General features: G+C 38.6%; 1 protein-coding gene across 1 annotated transcript; it reads left to right on the forward strand.

The window, feature by feature from the left end:
• Positions 1–1,146: 1,146 nt before the first annotated feature.
• LOC5567188 (protein O-mannosyltransferase 1) lies at positions 1,147–18,050 on the forward strand. The gene is made up of 4 exons (XM_001651567.2): positions 1,147–1,706; positions 1,774–1,939; positions 15,991–16,126; positions 16,188–18,050. The coding sequence occupies exons 1-4, from the start codon at positions 1,360–1,362 to the stop codon at positions 17,927–17,929; spliced, it is 2,391 nt and encodes a 796-aa protein (XP_001651617.2). The 5' UTR covers positions 1,147–1,359; the 3' UTR covers positions 17,930–18,050.
• Positions 18,051–18,561: the final 511 nt, after the last annotated feature.

Here is an 18,561-nt window from a genome sequence, read left to right on the forward strand (position 1 = left end):
ATTTTATTTCAATATTACGTTTTATAATACGCTGTCTGGATTTTGATTCAATTAAGTCCGGGAATATAGACAAGAAATGTTACCAGTGTCCGGATTTAAAGACAAGACAAGCTTGATTATTTCGTTGATTTTCACAATGTTATAATAAATATTTAAGTTAAAATTTGTTTTTTTCTCGTCAAATATATATGTATATATGAAACAGTGTATTTTCAAAGTTCATTTCATTCTAAGTTGCAAACAACTTGTTTAAAAGAGAGATTGAACATTAATCTCTTCTTAAGCGTCCGGGTATTGATGCAGCACGGTATATGAAACATTTTTTAAATCCATAAATTCTAGATGGTTACTTTTAAAAACTTCTGATCTGATTTATTTTTACAAAAGTGAAGTTTAAAGACTAAATGATTTTTCAGATTTGAAATCGAAATTTGAACAGAAAAGCAATGCAATAAATCGGCTTAAATGATTTCTTATTTCATTTAAGGTGAAGATGAATCGAAGCCAAACCTCAAATTTTCAAGAGCACGAATCTTGAGAACCAAACATCCGTTTAAGCTGAAAACTTGATCGATTGGTCACTCGCTGGATGTAACCATTCGATTAAGTTTTCAGCTCAAACGGGTGGTCGGTTCTGCAGATTTGAGCACTTGAAAATTTTAGGTTTGGCTTCGATTCATCTTCACCTTAAGGTGAAGATGAATCGAAGCCAAAGTACAAATTTTCAAGAGCACGGATCTGGAGAACCAAACATCCGTTTGGGCTGAAAACCTAATCGATTGGTCACCACCAGCTAGTGACCAATCGATTAAGTTTTCAGCTTAAACGGAAGTTTGGTTCTCCAGATCCGTGCTCTTGAAAATTTGAAGATTGGCTTCGATTCATCTTCACCTTAAGCTTTCTTTGTTCTTCGAATTAGTATTTATTTTTTCTTCTGGCGTTGGTATATCGTGTGGCAAGTACGCAAAACCTCGCTTTCAACTCCGAAGAAAAATTTCCTCCAGTGCCAACCCAACATTGAACGCACTGTCCAACTCAGATTTTACAACCACACCTGCAGCTCACTGTATTGTTTGACATTGCTCTTGCTTCATTCAACCAGTTTCTGTACGCACGCACCATTCACTCTTTCTCTCACTCTCGTTCACCAGCACTACGGTGATCGGTCCAGTCCCGTTCAGATTATTGCTGCGTCGAGATGTGTTCCGCTACGTTCTCATTGTCTTGACTCACTGACATTGCTCAATCACATTTCCCACGCATGCACTAGTTCCACACCCTAAACTGTGCTTCAAATAGACCAATGTAGTATCATTCTGAAGTTCCATTGCACTAAGATTCGAAAATCCGAAAGTCAAAATGGAAACAATCACCACCTCGCAAGAGGAATCGAGCTTACGCAACCGAAAAACGCAACGAAAAGGAAAGTCCACCGCGGAAGAAACGAAAAATGCGGAAAACAGTTCCATCGTTGGTGACGGGGAAAACAAACAGAAACTGCAACGCGACAATGGCGACGAACCCGAAAAGCTCAAAACCAAATCTCCTCCAGCCAATGTCAGTGGGCAAAGTGGTCGTGGAAGCGTGAAATCAGACAATGAGCCCCGTTTCGTGATCCGGGTTCAACTGGACGGGGCTTCGGTGGTATTGTTTGTGCTGTCGTTTGTGACACGGTTCTTTAGGCTCAGCCATCCGAATGGGGTCGTGTGAGTGCAAAATTATGACGAGTGTGACAAACGAAATTTACTGAAAAATGTGATTTAACACTTTTAGCTTCGACGAGATACACTATGGGAGGTTTGCCTCGCTATACCTCCGGAATACGTTCTATTTCGATCAACATCCGCCTCTGGGAAAGATGCTGATAGCGGGAGCTGCCAGTGCCGTGGGATACAACGGGAAGTTTGAATTCCCGAAAATTGGTAGCGAATACGATGCGGTAAGTTCAACAGAGCACGTCAGCGTGCAGAAACCCGTTTCTAGCTAGCCGAATTGAGCGTTAATAATCTTCTTCATATTGGCATTACGGCTCCACTGGGATAGAGCTTGCTTCTAAGTTTAGTGTTCAATGAACACTTCCACAGTTATCAAATGAGAGCTTTTTTGCCAAGTTGCCAATTTCTCATTCGAAAATCATGTTGCAAGCACTATAATACTCTATGCCCAGCGGTGTCAAGAAAATTTCTATTACGAAGAGATCCTAGACCGACCGGGAATCGAACCCAGACACCTTCAGCATGGCTTTTCTTTGTAGCCGCGGACGTTACCACTAGTTAAGGAAGGCGCCGAGCGTGAAAAATCTTCTTCGCAATTCAAGTTAGACCAGTTTCCCAACGATTAGATCTCAGAGACGATCACATTTGTCACCAACGGTGAACCGATTGGTTCAAGCATTTGTGCCTGATGGTGCTGAGATCTGTGGAAAAGGTTACGCAAAGTGAGTCAATAATAAGGTGGACAAGATGAGATGAAGATGCTGGCAGCATGTGGCGGGTGATGACCGAAGACGAGACCATGATATTTACACCTCGCTGTGATTAGGAGACATTGACGAAACCGAAAGTGGTTTACCTCGGTATTTGCGTCTGCGGAGATGCACGTAATAATATGTGCACAAGGGATTAGATGCTGCACTGGAATGTGATGGATTGCGTTTATTTATTCGCTCAGACATGGATTGGGATTTTCCGCAATAAAACTATGTGATATTATAATTGTTTGTTTGAAATTGTTTGTGTGCAGCAATTTCAAACTTTAAAAGACTAGAATTGTGAATCACGGTTATATTTGATTTTTTTCTTCAAAGGGTTTGTATCATTTATGCAAAGCATAAAAGTTTTATCGAATTTGCTGAAATACATAAACTCATGAAGAACATTATCATCACTCTTACTATCTGAAAGCTTCAGAATCTGATCGAAGGGGACAAAGCATCATCGAGAAAATCAAATTCAAAACCAGTTCTTTCCATCGAAAATAGAAGCGGTGTGCTCCAAAATTAATCTTCGTGTGTTTCTCAACACGGACCGGGGACAGTAACACCCTTTAAGATTAGAGAATTTTGATTTTGAATAGAAGCAACAGGTTTTGTTTGACTTTGGACCTAAGCGATCAAGTGATCATTATAACAAAATTAAATTGTTCAGACTAAATGTTATGTTAAATGTTTTATTCATTTGAATTGGCGATCAGCTGTTGGTATACGTCAATATCAATGTGAAATTTCAAGAACAGTCTGGCAATTTTGTATGAAGTTCACATAACTGATTTAGTAAGTTGGGTTTCTCTTGATATTTTTTTATTTTGAGAGCATTCGCAAAGTTCAGCCAAATGCTCTAGAACAACGAATTGTTTGTGCCTCTTTGTGAGGGAGTGAAAACATATCAATTGAGAGGAAGAGATGGGAACATAACGCAAGAGAATGGGGTTTCTTATAAATATAATGCCATCATGGAACAGTGGGCAGTTTCCATATAAACTGGCGGTCAAAAATATGTTTGCCCTCTCATGTTGTGTTGACCAGTTTAGTGACGTTGACGTTTGTTTTCAAAAAATGAGTTTTCCACACAAACTAGGCAAACAAATATAGGCAACATCTCGCTAAACTTATGATCTCGCACTAAAAGCCATCGGTAATCGAGTGTGTAGCTGATTGTGTTCAAGTAAATGAATGGACCAACATAAAAACTATCACCAGTGGATAAAACAGGATCTTCCTTTCGCCATAGCATTGTTAAATAACGTGTAAATTCATTCGTTTGTTTAGTAACAATAAATTACACACTTGGTTACCAACGGCTTTAGAGGTGAGATCATAAATAAAGAAAGACATGTGCGATTAACGTTGCGAAAACCATCATATGATGAATTCCATCCAGAATGAGTCGAAAAAAAAAATAAAAATCGTACTCGATAGTCTTCGATTTGGATTAAATTTTGCACATGTTTTTGGTGATTCTACCCCATTACCCCGAATCCCATTACCCCGAATGCCATTAACCCGAACGCCATTACCCCGAATTCCAAAACCCCGAAAGACCCATCACTTCGAATGACATTACCCCGAATTCCAAAATCATGGGAAAATGTCATCAATATCATCATGTCCAGATAATTGTGAATTCGGGGAAATAGCATTCGGGGTGATGGAATTCGGGGTAATGGTACATTCGGGGTAATGGAATTCGGGGTGATGGGATTCGGGGAAATGGCATTCGGGGTAATGGGGTAGAATCGTTTTTGGTATGGTAGAATAAGTGTTTTTCATAGAAAAAATGGTCCTTTCGACTCAAGTGTAACTTTTGAAAATGGCCTATACATTTTTACATGCAACTTATTTGGAAAATTCTAACTCCGAAACTGTTGATTTTAGAGAAAAATGTTCTATGAAGATGTTGTAGTGAATCGTTTGGACTATAAGAAACAAATATACACTGAAAAAATATTTTATTTATTTTCATAGAAAACTCAAAAATAAAACTTAAATTTTAAATTACAGAAATACCCTATTTTTAATATTTTTTAAATTTTCACCGTAGAATCTTGATAGTAAAGAGTAGTTTAGGACAAAGTTTCATGATGGAGAAATTTATAATAAAAAAGTTTTTCTAAGAACAACTTTTGGTCGATTTTCAAAATTTTGATTTTTGTCAAAATAAATACGTTCTGATGATACAGTAAGCATCTTACAATGATTCTAAGCCATAATGATTATATGAATAATGTCTCTAGAAGTAGCCAATTTCGAATTATATCGAGTTTAATGCAAAAAATATTGTTTAAATATTAAAATAGGCCATTTTTATTAGTTATTCGTGATTCTCCATCAAGGAAAATAAGTAAGTGGAAAGAAATATGGTATTTACTCTCGAAAACGTGTTATTATTAATGGAGAAACGCGAATAACTTATGGAAATGGCCTATATTAATATTTAAACAATATTTTTTACATTAAACTCGATATAATTCGAAAATGGCTACTTTTAGAGAAATTAGTCATATAATCATTATGGCTTAGAATCATTTCAAAATGCTTACTGTATCATCAGAACGTATTTATTTTGACAAAAAATCAAAATTTAGCAAGTCGACAAAAGTTGTTCTTAGAAAAACTTTTTATTAAAAATTTCTCCACCATGAAACTTTGTCCCAAACATCTCTTTACTATCAAGATTCTATGGTGAAAATTTAAAAAATAATAAAAATGGGGTTTTTGTGTAATTTGAAATTCAAGTTTTATTTTTGATTTTTCTATGAAAATAAATAAAATATTTTTAAATTGTATATTTTTTCTTATAGTCCAAACGGTTCACTACAACTTCTTTTCTCTAAAATCAACAGTTTCGGAGTTAGAATTTTTCAAATAGTTGCATGCAATAATTTAAAGGCCATTTTTCAAAAGTTACACTTGAGTCAAAATGATCAATTTTTCTATGGAAAACACTTATTCTACCATACCAAAAATATGTGCAAAATTTAATCCAAATTGAAGATGGTCGAGTTCTGTGACTGACCGATTTGACATGGAATCCGTCATATATAGGGTAACTCGGTATAATATGCCCCCCCTTAAGCAAAAATGGATATATCTCGGTTAAAAGCACTATCTCTAATGAAAAAAGCACTTCAATAGGACCATTATCTTACTAGTTGTTAAAAAAAATGTAAGCTTTTCCGCAACATCTATTTAATTATCTGAAAATAACATCTTTTTTACAATCATCTGAATCACGCACTTCAAAAAGAGCCTGGGCAATATGCCCCAGTATCAGTATAATATGCCCCACAACAAACGGATAGTACGCCCCATGACAAATGGACAGTATGCCCCACAACACAGGGGTTATATGCCCCAGGACTGTCAGCTGCTTATGCACGCTGAAAAACTGCTAAAGAGCTTGCTCGGGAATAGATGGCATCAAGAGTGGGGCATATCATCCGGCCCGTGATGGGGCATATTGCCCAGGGATGAGAAGTTGTTGGAAAACGTATATTTCAGTGAATTTTCACTCTTTTTGGTCATTCTAACTAATAATATTCGTTCATTAGTTCAAGAGTCTACGTTTTACAATTGGTTGCTTTGATGTTGTGGTATTTGACTCAAAAAATGCTTAAAAACACTGCGTGAAAAATTACATCGAAATTCGACTTTTAATACTTTTTGCATTATCTCTGTTTTACTGCGCGTTATAACTGTCAAATTTTCATAGTGAGACAGTCTTATGAATTGTAAGGATTCTCAGTCATTTTCAATTTCATATTGAATCTGGTTCGTTAAATATCGAGGAGGGGCGTATTGCCCGGGTGGGGCGTATAACACCGAGTTACCCTATTATAATTTCGAACGTTAGTTAGGTTCAAGCTATCGCTGCGACCAGACGTTTTTTCAATCCGCTCCGTATCGCTTTGTTTCGAGTTTCGTTCCTTTATTCTCGCACCTTGTTGTGCAGAATTAAAATCGCGTCAGTTTTCTCTCTGACGACCATCTAAATCCGTGCTATTCATAATAGCAACCATGGCTACCGTACGTGCCCGTGAGAACACGTTCAAGGTGGACTTATCCAACTTCCCAAAGCGGCCTTCCTTTGAGGAAATTCACACATTTGTGCATGAGACCATTGGACTGAGTGTCGATCAAGTGTTGCGCCTGCAAATGAATCACGCGCAAAATTGCGCGCACGTGAAATGCCGTGATCTGAAGACTGCCCAGGATGCTGTTGATCATCACAACGGTCGTCACGAGTTGGAGGTGAACAAAACGAAGTTTAAAGTTCGCTTGATGATGGACGATGGAGGCGTCGAAGTCAAGATCCACGATCTGTCCGAAAACATTCGGAACGAAGACATCGTTGCTTTTCTCAAGCAGTACGGCGAGATTATCTCGATCAAGGAGCTTGTATGGGGAGACAACTTTGCGTTCAAAGGAGTATCATCTGGAGTACGGGTGGCTAAGATGATTTTGCATCGCCACATCAAATCGTTTGTTACAATTATGGGTGAAGAGAGCTTAATCTCTTACAGAAACCAGCCGCAATACTGTAGGCATTGTACCAACCCATCGCATCCGGGATTAACGTGCGTCGAAAATAAAAAGCTGTTGGGACAAAAGACCGATCTCAACAACAGGCTGAAGGCAGTCCAGAAAAAAACAAGCTATGCCAGCGTTCTGGACCAGAGCAAAGTTGTGGCCTCACTCATGCCTGAGTTTGTAGCTACAAACCTAAATGAACTGAATGCGAATGCACGTTCGTCAACATCAACCACCTTAGTCGAAGGAAGGGGAGCGTTGGGCGTCTCGTCTCCTGCTGCGCATGCTGATAACGAACGGATGGAAGAAGGCGAAATCCAGAAAAATACCTCGGATGATACCACTGCCACTGCTGATGCTGCTGCTGTTGCTGTTGCTGCCACTGTCGTCGAGAATATTGCTGCTGCCCCCGTTGCCGGCTCCTCTGCCGTCCCATACGATGCTACCTCTGCTGCTACCACTGCTGCCACCGCTGATGCCCCCACTGATGCCACGGCTTCTGATACTGTGACTGTTCCTGTTGTTGATCGTTCCACCCTACAGGGCGAACCGAGCCACGTGAGTGCATTCAAAATTCCTATCACCAAATACCCTTCCAATCCCTTATCCATGGAGATTTCCGAGACTGAAAGCAACGAGTCGTCCACTGAAGGTGGTCCGTTTCTGAAAGTGAAGCGGCCAAGAGGACGCCCAAAAAAACTTAAAACTGGCTCCCAATAACTAGTCTTTGATGATCGATCTATTTAACACTATTAACGAAATTCTAAAAACGATCCGCAATACTAACACATGAAACTAAACATAAAACCTACTCCAATCCTTAAAATTAATCTCGAGTTGGCCGCGAGTACTTCGGCTCAAACCCCATAACTATATGTGATGTCCAGAAGAGATACTCTCAGCTATAATATTGGGTCTATCAATACCAATACCGTTTCTAGTGATAATAAAATAGCAGCTCTTCGTTCGTTTGTGCGTTTGTTAGATTTCGACATCGTTCTTCTCCAGGAAGTTGAATGTGTTAGTCTTCGCATTCCGGGTTACAATATTATATTTAATGTAGATGAATCCAGAAGAGGCACCGCCATAGCTCTCAAGTCACACATCCCTTTCTCAAACGTACAAAGAAGTTTGAATAGCAGAATTCTAACAGTCAAAATTGGCGATTCTCTGACTATTTGCAATATTTATGCCCACTCTGGTTCACAAAATTACTCTGCCCGCGAGAATTTGTTCAAAGAACAATTGCCCTTCTACCTACAGGCTGCTTCCGAACATGTCATCCTTGGCGGGGATTTTAATTGTGTTATCTCTAATAAAGATGCAACTGGGACCAACAATCAAAGTCCTGCTCTAAAACAATTGGTAGAGAACATGCAACTCAATGATACATGGGATTGCCTAAAAAGAAATGTGATTGATTATAGTTTCGTTCGTTCTAATTCCGCTTCTCGCATAGATCGTATTTACGTCTCTAGGTCGCTTGTTCCGCATCTCCACTCTTCAGAACTTTTCGCTACGTCTTTTTCAGACCACAAGGCTTACAAAATCCGATGTGGTCTGCCAAATTTAGGTAAACCATTTGGCCGCGGTTATTGGTCTATGCGTGCTCATGTTTTAAATGAAGAAAATCTCGCAGAATTCGAGCAAAAGTGGACTCGTTGGTTGCGGGAGAAACGTAATTTTAATAGCTGGATGTCTTGGTGGACTGAATATGCTAAGCCAAAGATCAGAAGTTTCTTTAGGTGGAAAACCAACGAAGCATTCCGTGAATTTCACGCAACGAACGAAATGTTGTACCGTCAACTAAGAAATGCATATGACCACTTGTACCAAAATCCAAATGGTGTTGCCGAAGTTAATAAAATCAAAGCAAAAATGTTGCAAGTTCAAAGCAATTTCTCGAAAGCATACGAACGTTTAAACGATCGTTATGTGAGTGGAGAAAAAGTGTCCTCTTTCCAAATAGGGGATCGTTATCGACGAAAAACAACTATAAGTTCAATTCGTCACGAAGATCGTTACATCACTACAGGGACGGAGATAGAAAATCACGTTCACGATTTCTTCCGAAATCTTTATAGTGAAGAACAATTGCACAGTTTTGAATATTCGCCTACGAATCGTATTATTCCAGCTGATTCAAACAGTAACAACGCCATGATGCATGAGATAACAACGACTGAACTATTCTTTGCAATTAAGTCAAGTGCATCTCGAAAGTCACCAGGAAGCGATGGAATTCCAAAAGAATTCTACCTGAAGGCTTTCGAAATTATTCATCCACAGCTCAATTTGATAATTAACGAAGCGTTGCAAGGAAATGTACCCGAAAATTTTGTTGAGGGAATAGTTGTGTTATGTAAAAAGAAAACAAACGACCAGACTATCAAAGCGTACAGACCGATCAGTCTGCTAAATTATGACTATAAGCTTTTGTCCAGAATCCTAAAAGAGCGGTTGGAGAAAGTTATGGTTGAGCAAAACTTACTGAACGCAAGCCAAAAATGCTCGAACTCAGATAGAACTATCTTCGAAGCTGTGCATGCTATCAAAGATCGAATAGCAGAATTGAACTGTAGGAGAAGACATGGAAAATTAATTTCCTTTGATTTTGATCATGCCTTCGATCGTGTAAATCATGATTTCCTCAAGGTCGTGATGCGGAACATTCATTTGAATGGAAACTTTGTGCAACTTTTAGGGAAGATTATGTCCTCCTCAAAATCTCGTTTGCTAATCAACGGAAATCTCACTCCAAGCTTCCCCATCCAACGTTCTGTTAGACAGGGCGATCCTTTAAGTATGCATTTATTCGTCCTTTACCTACATCCACTCCTAGAAAAATTACGAGCTATCTGCAATGGTCCAATGGATCTCGTGGTAGCATACGCAGACGATATTTCCATCATAATAACAGATGAACGCAAGCTAGCAATCATAAAACAGGCTTTTGTAAACTTTGGGCGCTGCTCCGGATCACTACTGAACCTTGACAAAACGTTCACGGTAAACTTAGGACCACATCGCGATGCAGATGACATAAATTGGCCGATGGCCAAAGATTCAATCAAAATTTTGGGAGTAACGTTTTTCAATTCCCAAAAGCAGTTAATCGACTACAATTGGGTGGAAGTTATCAGAAAAACATCTCGATTAATGTGGATGTATAAGGCAAGGAACCTCACACTGCACCAGAAAATAATTGTGCTAAACACATTCATCACATCGAGGCTTTGGTTCTTAGCCTCGATAATCAGCGTACCAAATCATGCCGTAGCACGAATTACATCGCACATTGGAAGTTTTATATGGGAGCGTTTTCCAACCAGAGTTCCAATAGAACAGCTCACTTTGCCGAAAAATATGGGTGGTTTGAACTTACACCTACCAATGCATAAATGCAAATCTTTGTTGGTGACAAGATTCCTGAAAGAAATTAGAGAAACACCATTTGCGAGTTCTCTTGCGCAACATTTGGAGAACCCACCAAACCTAGCTGCGATTCCTGCTTTGTATCCATGCTTGAAGAGCCTCTCCAAGGTTCTACCATATATTCCAAGAAGAATAAGAGAAAATCCGGATGCTGCATTACTCCACAATCACTTTCGCGAGAAACTGAATAAACCAAAAGTCATGCAAGAAAATACCAACATAACCTGGAGGAAAGTGTGGCAAAACATCAGAATCAAAGGATTAACATCGATAGAACAATCAATGTACTATCTTCTTGTGAATGGGAAGATTCCACATGCAAAGCTACTCCATCGACAGAACCGAGTTGCAAACCCATTCTGCCAGCTGTGCCCAAATACAGAGGAGGATCTAGAGCACAAATTTTCCAGCTGCCCGAAAACCAGTGCTCTTTGGAATCATCTTCAATCTAAGTTGGAGACAACCATAGGAAGGAGGATGACTTTCACTAGCCTGAGATTTCCCGAATTGAAGAACATGAACAGAACATGCCGATACCAGGCTCTAAAAATATTTATTAGTTATGTTAAGTATGTTTTAGATGCCAATGACCAACTATCAGTAGAGGCATTAGATTTTATTCTTAACTGTGTTTTTGTGTAGAAAGTTCATGAATGTAATCAAATAGTTCCAATAAACGTGTTAAAAAAAAAAAAAAAAACGCAACACTAAGGCCGTATTCAGTGTCAATTGTTGTGGAAATCAATGGTGTTTTACTAAATTCGGTTTTCATTCACTTTATGTGTTGCTGTTCTTCGAAGAAAATAGTTAAAATTATTGAAAAAAAGTCAAAAAGTCCTAAATTAAAACAAAATGGGAACATGTGCAACTTAATTGTCCACGATCCTTTAGTTTACTTCTTAAAGTGCTGGTGAAAATAAATCTTAGACTGGTGCAACTTGGGACAAAAAGGATACGAATACAATACAGTGTAGTCTTCACATATACCTGAGCATCATAACGAATTCATTTTATTTTTTTAAGAATCATTTTATTTTTTTAAGATAGCTTATTGAGTAAGCTTGAAAATGTGTATAAAGATCTGTATACAGTATAACGATTATGCGGTATATTTCGTTCTACGTATACCTGCATTGAATTCTTCTTTTTATTAACAACTTTAACATATTTTATTTATCATTGAAACTACAAAATATCTTGCTTCGATATGCCAGGTATATCTTAGTAGAAGAGTTTACTAATGATTTGCAAGAAACACCGATCAGAACAAGCGTCGGATATGTTTTTTAAATTTAAAACCATCATTTATGTAAAAAATAGTACATTGAACAGTGTTCTACTCTTTTCACTTCTCGTGGGCCCCCTTCATCGGGAGGCCCAGGGTATTTGCCCCCTCGGCACCCCCCCAAATCCGGGCCTGATTGCAAAGGATTTATAGATGAAACTATGAATATAAATGAAAAGCAATATTGAAAGCTATGCAAAGAAATAGTAAACCTAAATTTTTTGTATGATTTAATATTTAATTTGATGAATACAATCAGAGTGTCCGGATATTGGTACCGTCTGGATTTTGATTCATCACGGTATCGAGATAAGAAAGATATCGAGATATGGAGAGAGAAAAATCGTATGCAAAAGCAATCATTGAAATAGGGAGAGATATCACGGTGTCTCTGGTAGAACAACATTAATATAAAAAAAATCAGGATCACTCAAACATCAACCAAATGCAAGCTCAGGCTTTCCCCTTTCATTTGAGATCGGTTCTATCGGGGGGTTCCGAACATTTTTTTCAAAACAGTACAATGCTGATTCCTAAATTATGGTCCACACAGTAATTTTCTTTCATGATTATCTAGGTAGCCATGATAAATTTTGCTACGAATAGTTAACCAACAAATAAAAAGGACTTAGCATTATACCATTTATTTATTATCCAATTATTTAATCCAAATTGTAATCCAAGTAAATACGGTGAAAACGGTTTACAAATGCTCACTATTGTACACCACTACAGCTCGAAGAAGCTGTCGATCATATCCTTCGGAGTTCTCCGAAACCTTAACACGATTCCAACCAACTTGAAAATCGAAATGCACGGTTTCACTGGCTTGTTCCCCGTATTTGCTCAAACCACTTCCTGTGATTTTGAAAAACTCCGAGATATGATAGCGCAATGTATGGAACTTCGAGCAAATAGCTCGGTAAGCTTGCTTCAATCCACGTTTTTGAAAACTTCTGAACCTTTTCTGCAAAATCATCAGCCAGACTTTTTTGAAAACAACTTTTATGTACCTGATCAAATTGATCAAGCGCCTGAATACACCTCAATACAATTGAATAACGAAGCAGTTTATGGTCAGAGCCGAGACTTTTCCAATTCGCGGATGTGACCAAGTGTCCGTGGATGACCAGCTACATTGGATAGATCGTTTTTTTTTACGCTGTACAATATGGGCAGAAAATGTTGTAGTATGCCCCATTATTCGGCAAAGTAGATTGACAATCTTCATATCTCCAGCAATGAAGCACTTAAAATTGTTCAAATGCAACAGTGTCTTCCAGATTTTCTCAATATTGCCATATTTTTCCGGAACACCAGGAACAATTTTGATTAAAACTATACAATTTCACTAATGACTGAATTTATAATCAAATGAACGGCAACACTGCCAAAACAAAAACAAGTTTGTCATGGTCTTCTAAGATTCGATTGAGTTGTCATCATATTCGCGACTACGAAGCAAAAAGAGATTCCACAAAGCACTCACATCAACGGAAAACCTCGTAAGGAACTGTCATCGTTTGCGTGAAAAAAAAGCAAAAAATATCTCTCGCCTTGTTTTTTCTTACAGAAAACCGAAGAAAACATCAGCAGCTTCGTACACAGAGAAATCAGATTACCCAAAAAATGAGTTCTTTTTACGCAAATTTGGGTAAACTGCATTTAGTTTTTACCCACGGTTACGTTGTTTTTCCTCTCTCGCAACAGCAATGTTATCAAAAACAGAGAGAGACACACCGACTCAGCGTCGAAGTTCAATGGAATGAGCCAAATTTGGTTTCTTTCGGGTTTGCCCAACGTTATATTGTTTTAACCCATCAGGGAGACTCCGAAAGCTAACGCTGGGTAGATTTTTTTACGAGTTTACTAATTTGACGTTTGAGCGGTGCCGAATTCACTCGTTGCCATGGGTCACGTAAAAAACACGGCATCGCTAAAACGTCAAATAGTGAACCCGTGCATAGGTCCATTGGTGAATGAAGATCATCTATGGTACCTACCTCTTGTTAATCATATAAAAAAAATGTTCAGGACCCCCGATAGAGCAATTCTGAACTGGTCTCATATGAAAGAGGAAACACTAAGCTTTCATTTGGTGGGTGTTTCAGCGATACTGATTTTTTTATGTTTATATTTTCTACCAGAGACACCGTGATATCGAGGTTCTACATCGAGATGTGAAGAGTCGACTGTACCATGATTTCCCATGACATTTTTTTTTTAAATGGTGTCCCTCCTTTATTGCCGCGAAAAAAAATATTACAAGAATTCCACCAGAAACTATTGTCTGAATTTCACATGAATCAGTCCAAGATTTCATTTTAAAAAGATTCTTAGAAGATTCTTTGTAAAACCATGATTCAAAGAATGCTAGCGGAATTCCTTGCATGATCCTTATTAATTCTTCAAAAAGATTTTTAGCGGATTTCGAATATATTTTTAGGTGCTATGAAGTATACTTTTGACATTAATAGGCTGTTTTTGGCATTCTTAGTATTGTCTAGCGAGATCTTGATCAGACACTAGGCAGATTTTTTTTGAAAACATCGATAAATTGATGGCAAGATTGTTGCAAGCTTTACTGGACTTAATAGATTAATGGATATTTAGACACCCTCGGTAGATCCGTAAAGTATTCTGACGAGCTGCTTGATTTAAGCGACAGGCTTGTAAAGAGGGTTCCTACTGCGGTTTTGGAAGACTTTAAACAATAACTTTGAAAAAAATACTTGTCGGATACCTAGCAAAATAGAAAAAATCAAAACACAATAGTATCTTCGACAAATTGATAAGTTTTGGAATTTCCATAAGAAAATTGTGAAAATTTTTATTAATTATCTACATAATTATTTGGATATTAACGCTGCATGATGTCATGTTTCTAGAGAAGATTTCCAGATGAAATCCTAATAGATTTTCTAAAAGAATCTCTTAAGGAGAGACTCCTGGAGGGTAGTTGCAGAAATTCCTGGTGCAGTGTAGTTTTTGAGCATGATTATTTTGAACGACCAATAACATTGAACGTTTAGCAAAACATCCCAAGTAACAATTTTAGTTTTACGAATTACTTCCAGGGTGCTATAAATAAACGCACATAAAACCACGGTCAAGGAGCTTTTACCTTCAGCACATCCCCCAAAACCTCTTGTAGGCTAGAATGTGACTAGTTGGCCCACTTTAAAAGAGCCTATGAAGTGTATATTTATGTCAAACAAATAAAGCAAAATAGCATTAATGGTAGCTATTTTGAGGCCACTTGTTCTAGATGAATGTAGCTTCATCTTGAAAATTATTTTATCATAGCGTCGATCTTGCCGGATTTATACAACGTAAACAAAACAAAATATGATTGAAAACACTTCTGTGATCATTTATTTCGTAGTGTTTTTTATTTGAAGTGATTTATTTGTATATAGTGCTCAAAACTTTAGTGCCGAGTAAGATTTACTGTGAAATGTGATGAGAACGAAGAAAATTTACCAGTGCCCCCTCTGAAAGTGGCATATATCTAGTTATTTAGCAATCGCTAAAATATTATATTCAGGCAGTTTAATCATCACACCATAGCATCTTATGAGCGAATTCCTGGAGATAATATGATTTGAAAACATGAAATTGTGGCAACCGAAGTGAAATTAATATGGCGGAACCATAATTGGTAGAGTGTAATGGACAAATGCTGTTTTGTTACCATAAATACACAAATAAGGGCATACTGCAATGATTCGGCATATGTGGATGTAAAATTGTCCTAATAATGGTGATCAAAGATGATCCAGCTTTTTGTCGCTTGTTATTGTAACTAGCAGCATTCAACAAAGTTTGCAGTTTGGGTATGCTGTTATGAAGAATATACGCAAAAACAATTAAAACGAACAGTAGTTTATCGTTTTCCGTCAGGAATAGGTATTCGCAATGCCTCGCAACGCATCTGAAGAGCCGAATACTGATTTATGAGGTATAAAAAAGGTAAGTTATCAAAATTCAAGTGCAAGTCAATCAGTTTAAGCGCAGTTTTTATGACAACAAGGTGTATTATATCAATCTTTTATCATAGCCGTCACAAATAAGTGTCATCCAGCCACCACTAGCAGTTTAAATGAGGTATTATATGCTGCAATAAAGCTGGTTTTGTAGCCACAAAATTTTAACTTTATAGTTTGACTCTGTTTTCATTAGATGAGCGCATTGATTAAATATACTAACAAAATATTCATAATTTCCAATATTTTTCTTACAGAGCGTTCCCATCTTTGCCTTCCGTTTCGTACCGGCACTTTGCGGAAGTTTGTTGGCCCCAGTCGTCTACAGCATCCTTCGTCAGCTGAAACTCAGCCAATCAATTGCCATCATCGGTGGACTACTGATTGTATTTGGTAATACCATCTAATTCGCTCCAAATTTTTCTAAGCTATTACTAATCATTCATAATTTCAGACAACGCCCTACTCACACATTCCCGATTCATTCTGATGGAACCGATGTTGCTGCTGTTCTCCGCCGTTGGCCTCCTGTTCGTGCTCAAATTCCTCAACAGTCAACCATTCTCCGTTCGCTGGTGGTCTTTCGGAGCCCTTGCCGCTGCATCGCTCACCGCTGGAGTTTGCGTCAAATATGTTGGATTTTTCAGCTACGTTCTGGCATGCTACATCATCGGTCGTCACGTCTGGATGCAACTGCCAGATCGAAACCAATCAAACATGCACCTGCTCGTGAAGGGTCTTACCAAAGCCACACTCTTCATTTCCGTTTCTATTGCGCTATATCTCGGTTGCTTCTACATCCACTTGGAAACCCTGAACAAAGCGGGTCCCCATGATAGCGTTATGACCAGCGCTTTTCAAGCTTCACTTGAAGGTGGCCTTGCGTCCATTACCAAAGGGCAACCGCTTCGTATCCAACATGGATCTCAGATCACTTTGAAGCACACCCATGGACGAGTTTGCTGGATGCATTCGCATGCCCACGTCTACCCGATAAAATACAAAGACGGTCGAGGCTCTAGTCATCAACAGCAAGTCACTTGCTACGGGTTCAAGGACGTTAACAATTGGTGGATTGTGAAACGACCGGAAAAAGAGAACATCGTGGTTGGTGAAGAACCGGACTACATCCAGGATGGAGATGTTATCCAGCTGGTTCATGGCGTTACGAGTCGTGCATTGAATTCACATGACGTGGCTTCAGCAATGACTCCGCTCAGTCAAGAAGTGTCCTGCTACATCGACTACAACATTTCCATGCCAGCTAATCTGCTGTGGAAGGTTGAGATAATCAACGCCAAAGATTCGAAGAACAAATGGAACGCCATCACATCGCAGATTCGATTGATTCACGTCGCAACCAACGCTGCACTGAAGTTCACCGGCGAGCAGCTTCCAGATTGGGGATTCAATCAGTTTGAAATTGCTGCCGATCGAAGGCAGTACACAATCGATACCATTTGGAACGTGGAGGAACATCGTTATACTCAGGACGCAGAAAGGAAGGACGTACTGGAGAAGTTGTTGAAAACGGAGATGATACCACTGGAACCGACAAAATTATCTTTTTGGGACAAATTCAGCGAGCTGCAGATGAAGATGTTACTTCATGCGGAAAAAATGGAAGGCCATATGTACTCATCGGAACCATTCGATTGGCCTCTGATGGACAAGGGAATTGCTTACTGGGTGGATGGTTCATCGAATGCACAGATTCACCTGCTCGGAAATCTAGTCATCTGGTACTCGGCTACGCTAGCAATCGTGGCGTACATCGGCTTACTGGTGTTCTACCTAATTAGACGCAGAAGAAAGTTCTTCGACCTGAGTGAGGATGAATGGCAGCAGTTTCGATTTGGAGGCGAAATTTTCCTTGCCGGATACTTGATCCACTATTTGCCATACTATTTTGTGGAAAGAACGTTGTTCTTGTACAACTACTTACCAGCACTTCTGTACAAGATTCTACTGCTTTGTTTTGTATTGGAACATATTCAGCTGGTGATCAAGAAATTTGTCAAAGCCCAATTGGTCTCCGTCATCTATAGCGCCGTTCTCTATGCTTGGGTGGCTGGAGTGATCTACTTCTTTGGCAAGTTTAGCGTACTCAGCTATGGCACCACCGAGCTCAGTGCCGACGATGTTCTGAAACTGCGGCTGAAGGACACCTGGGATCTGATTGTTCATAAACCTTAGGCGGGAAATGTTTAAGTTTATAAATTTTAATAGAAATACTCGTTTTACATGTTTCCGAAATAGCTGTACACAAACAATGCGATATGTTGTAAAAATTATAAGCAATACTCATATGATAAAATACTTGTTTTATAAGGAAAGAAAATCAAAACCAGAAATTTTGTTGACAGTCAAACTACTGTATTTTTTATTTGAAATTTGGATCAATTATCTCTGTAGTGCTATTACTACCAACATAAAACAGTTGTTCACCTTCAATCAAAGATGAATTTTAAATCCCTTCTCCGTGGTAAAGAGCTAACACATATCTAGGCAAGAACATGGAGAAGGTTTTTTTTTCAAGGACAAACTAAGAAACAGCCTGAAGGAGATGAAATTGTCATGTTGATCAACATGCAATATGTATCTATCTATCTATATAAATAAAAATGGAATGGTGTTTGTATGTCACGAAATGGCTCACGAACGGGGCAACGGATTTGTGTGTAAAAAAAAACCCAGTATATTTATCGGGAAGGCGGAAAAACGAAAGTGAACGGAACTGTCATTTTGTATGGGACGATCCATGTCATTTTGTATGGGACGATCCATAGCCTACTTGATGGCAAGACGAAGTTTGCCGGGACCACTAG

This window comes from Aedes aegypti, chromosome 3 (genome assembly GCF_002204515.2).
Source record: "Aedes aegypti strain LVP_AGWG chromosome 3, AaegL5.0 Primary Assembly, whole genome shotgun sequence".
Taxonomy (NCBI): domain Eukaryota; kingdom Metazoa; phylum Arthropoda; class Insecta; order Diptera; family Culicidae; genus Aedes; species Aedes aegypti.

Excerpts from the sequence above, each read along its gene's own strand:
- LOC5567188 (XM_001651567.2), top strand. The coding sequence starts at position 1,360 with ATGGAAACAATCACCACCTCGCAAGAGGAATCGAGCTTACGCAACCGA. Across the intron at positions 1,940-15,990 it reads TTGGTAGCGAATACGATGCG|AGCGTTCCCATCTTTGCCTT; the intron begins GTAAGTTCAACA and ends TTTTTCTTACAG. Across the intron at positions 16,127-16,187 it reads TGGACTACTGATTGTATTTG|ACAACGCCCTACTCACACAT; the intron begins GTAATACCATCT and ends TCATAATTTCAG.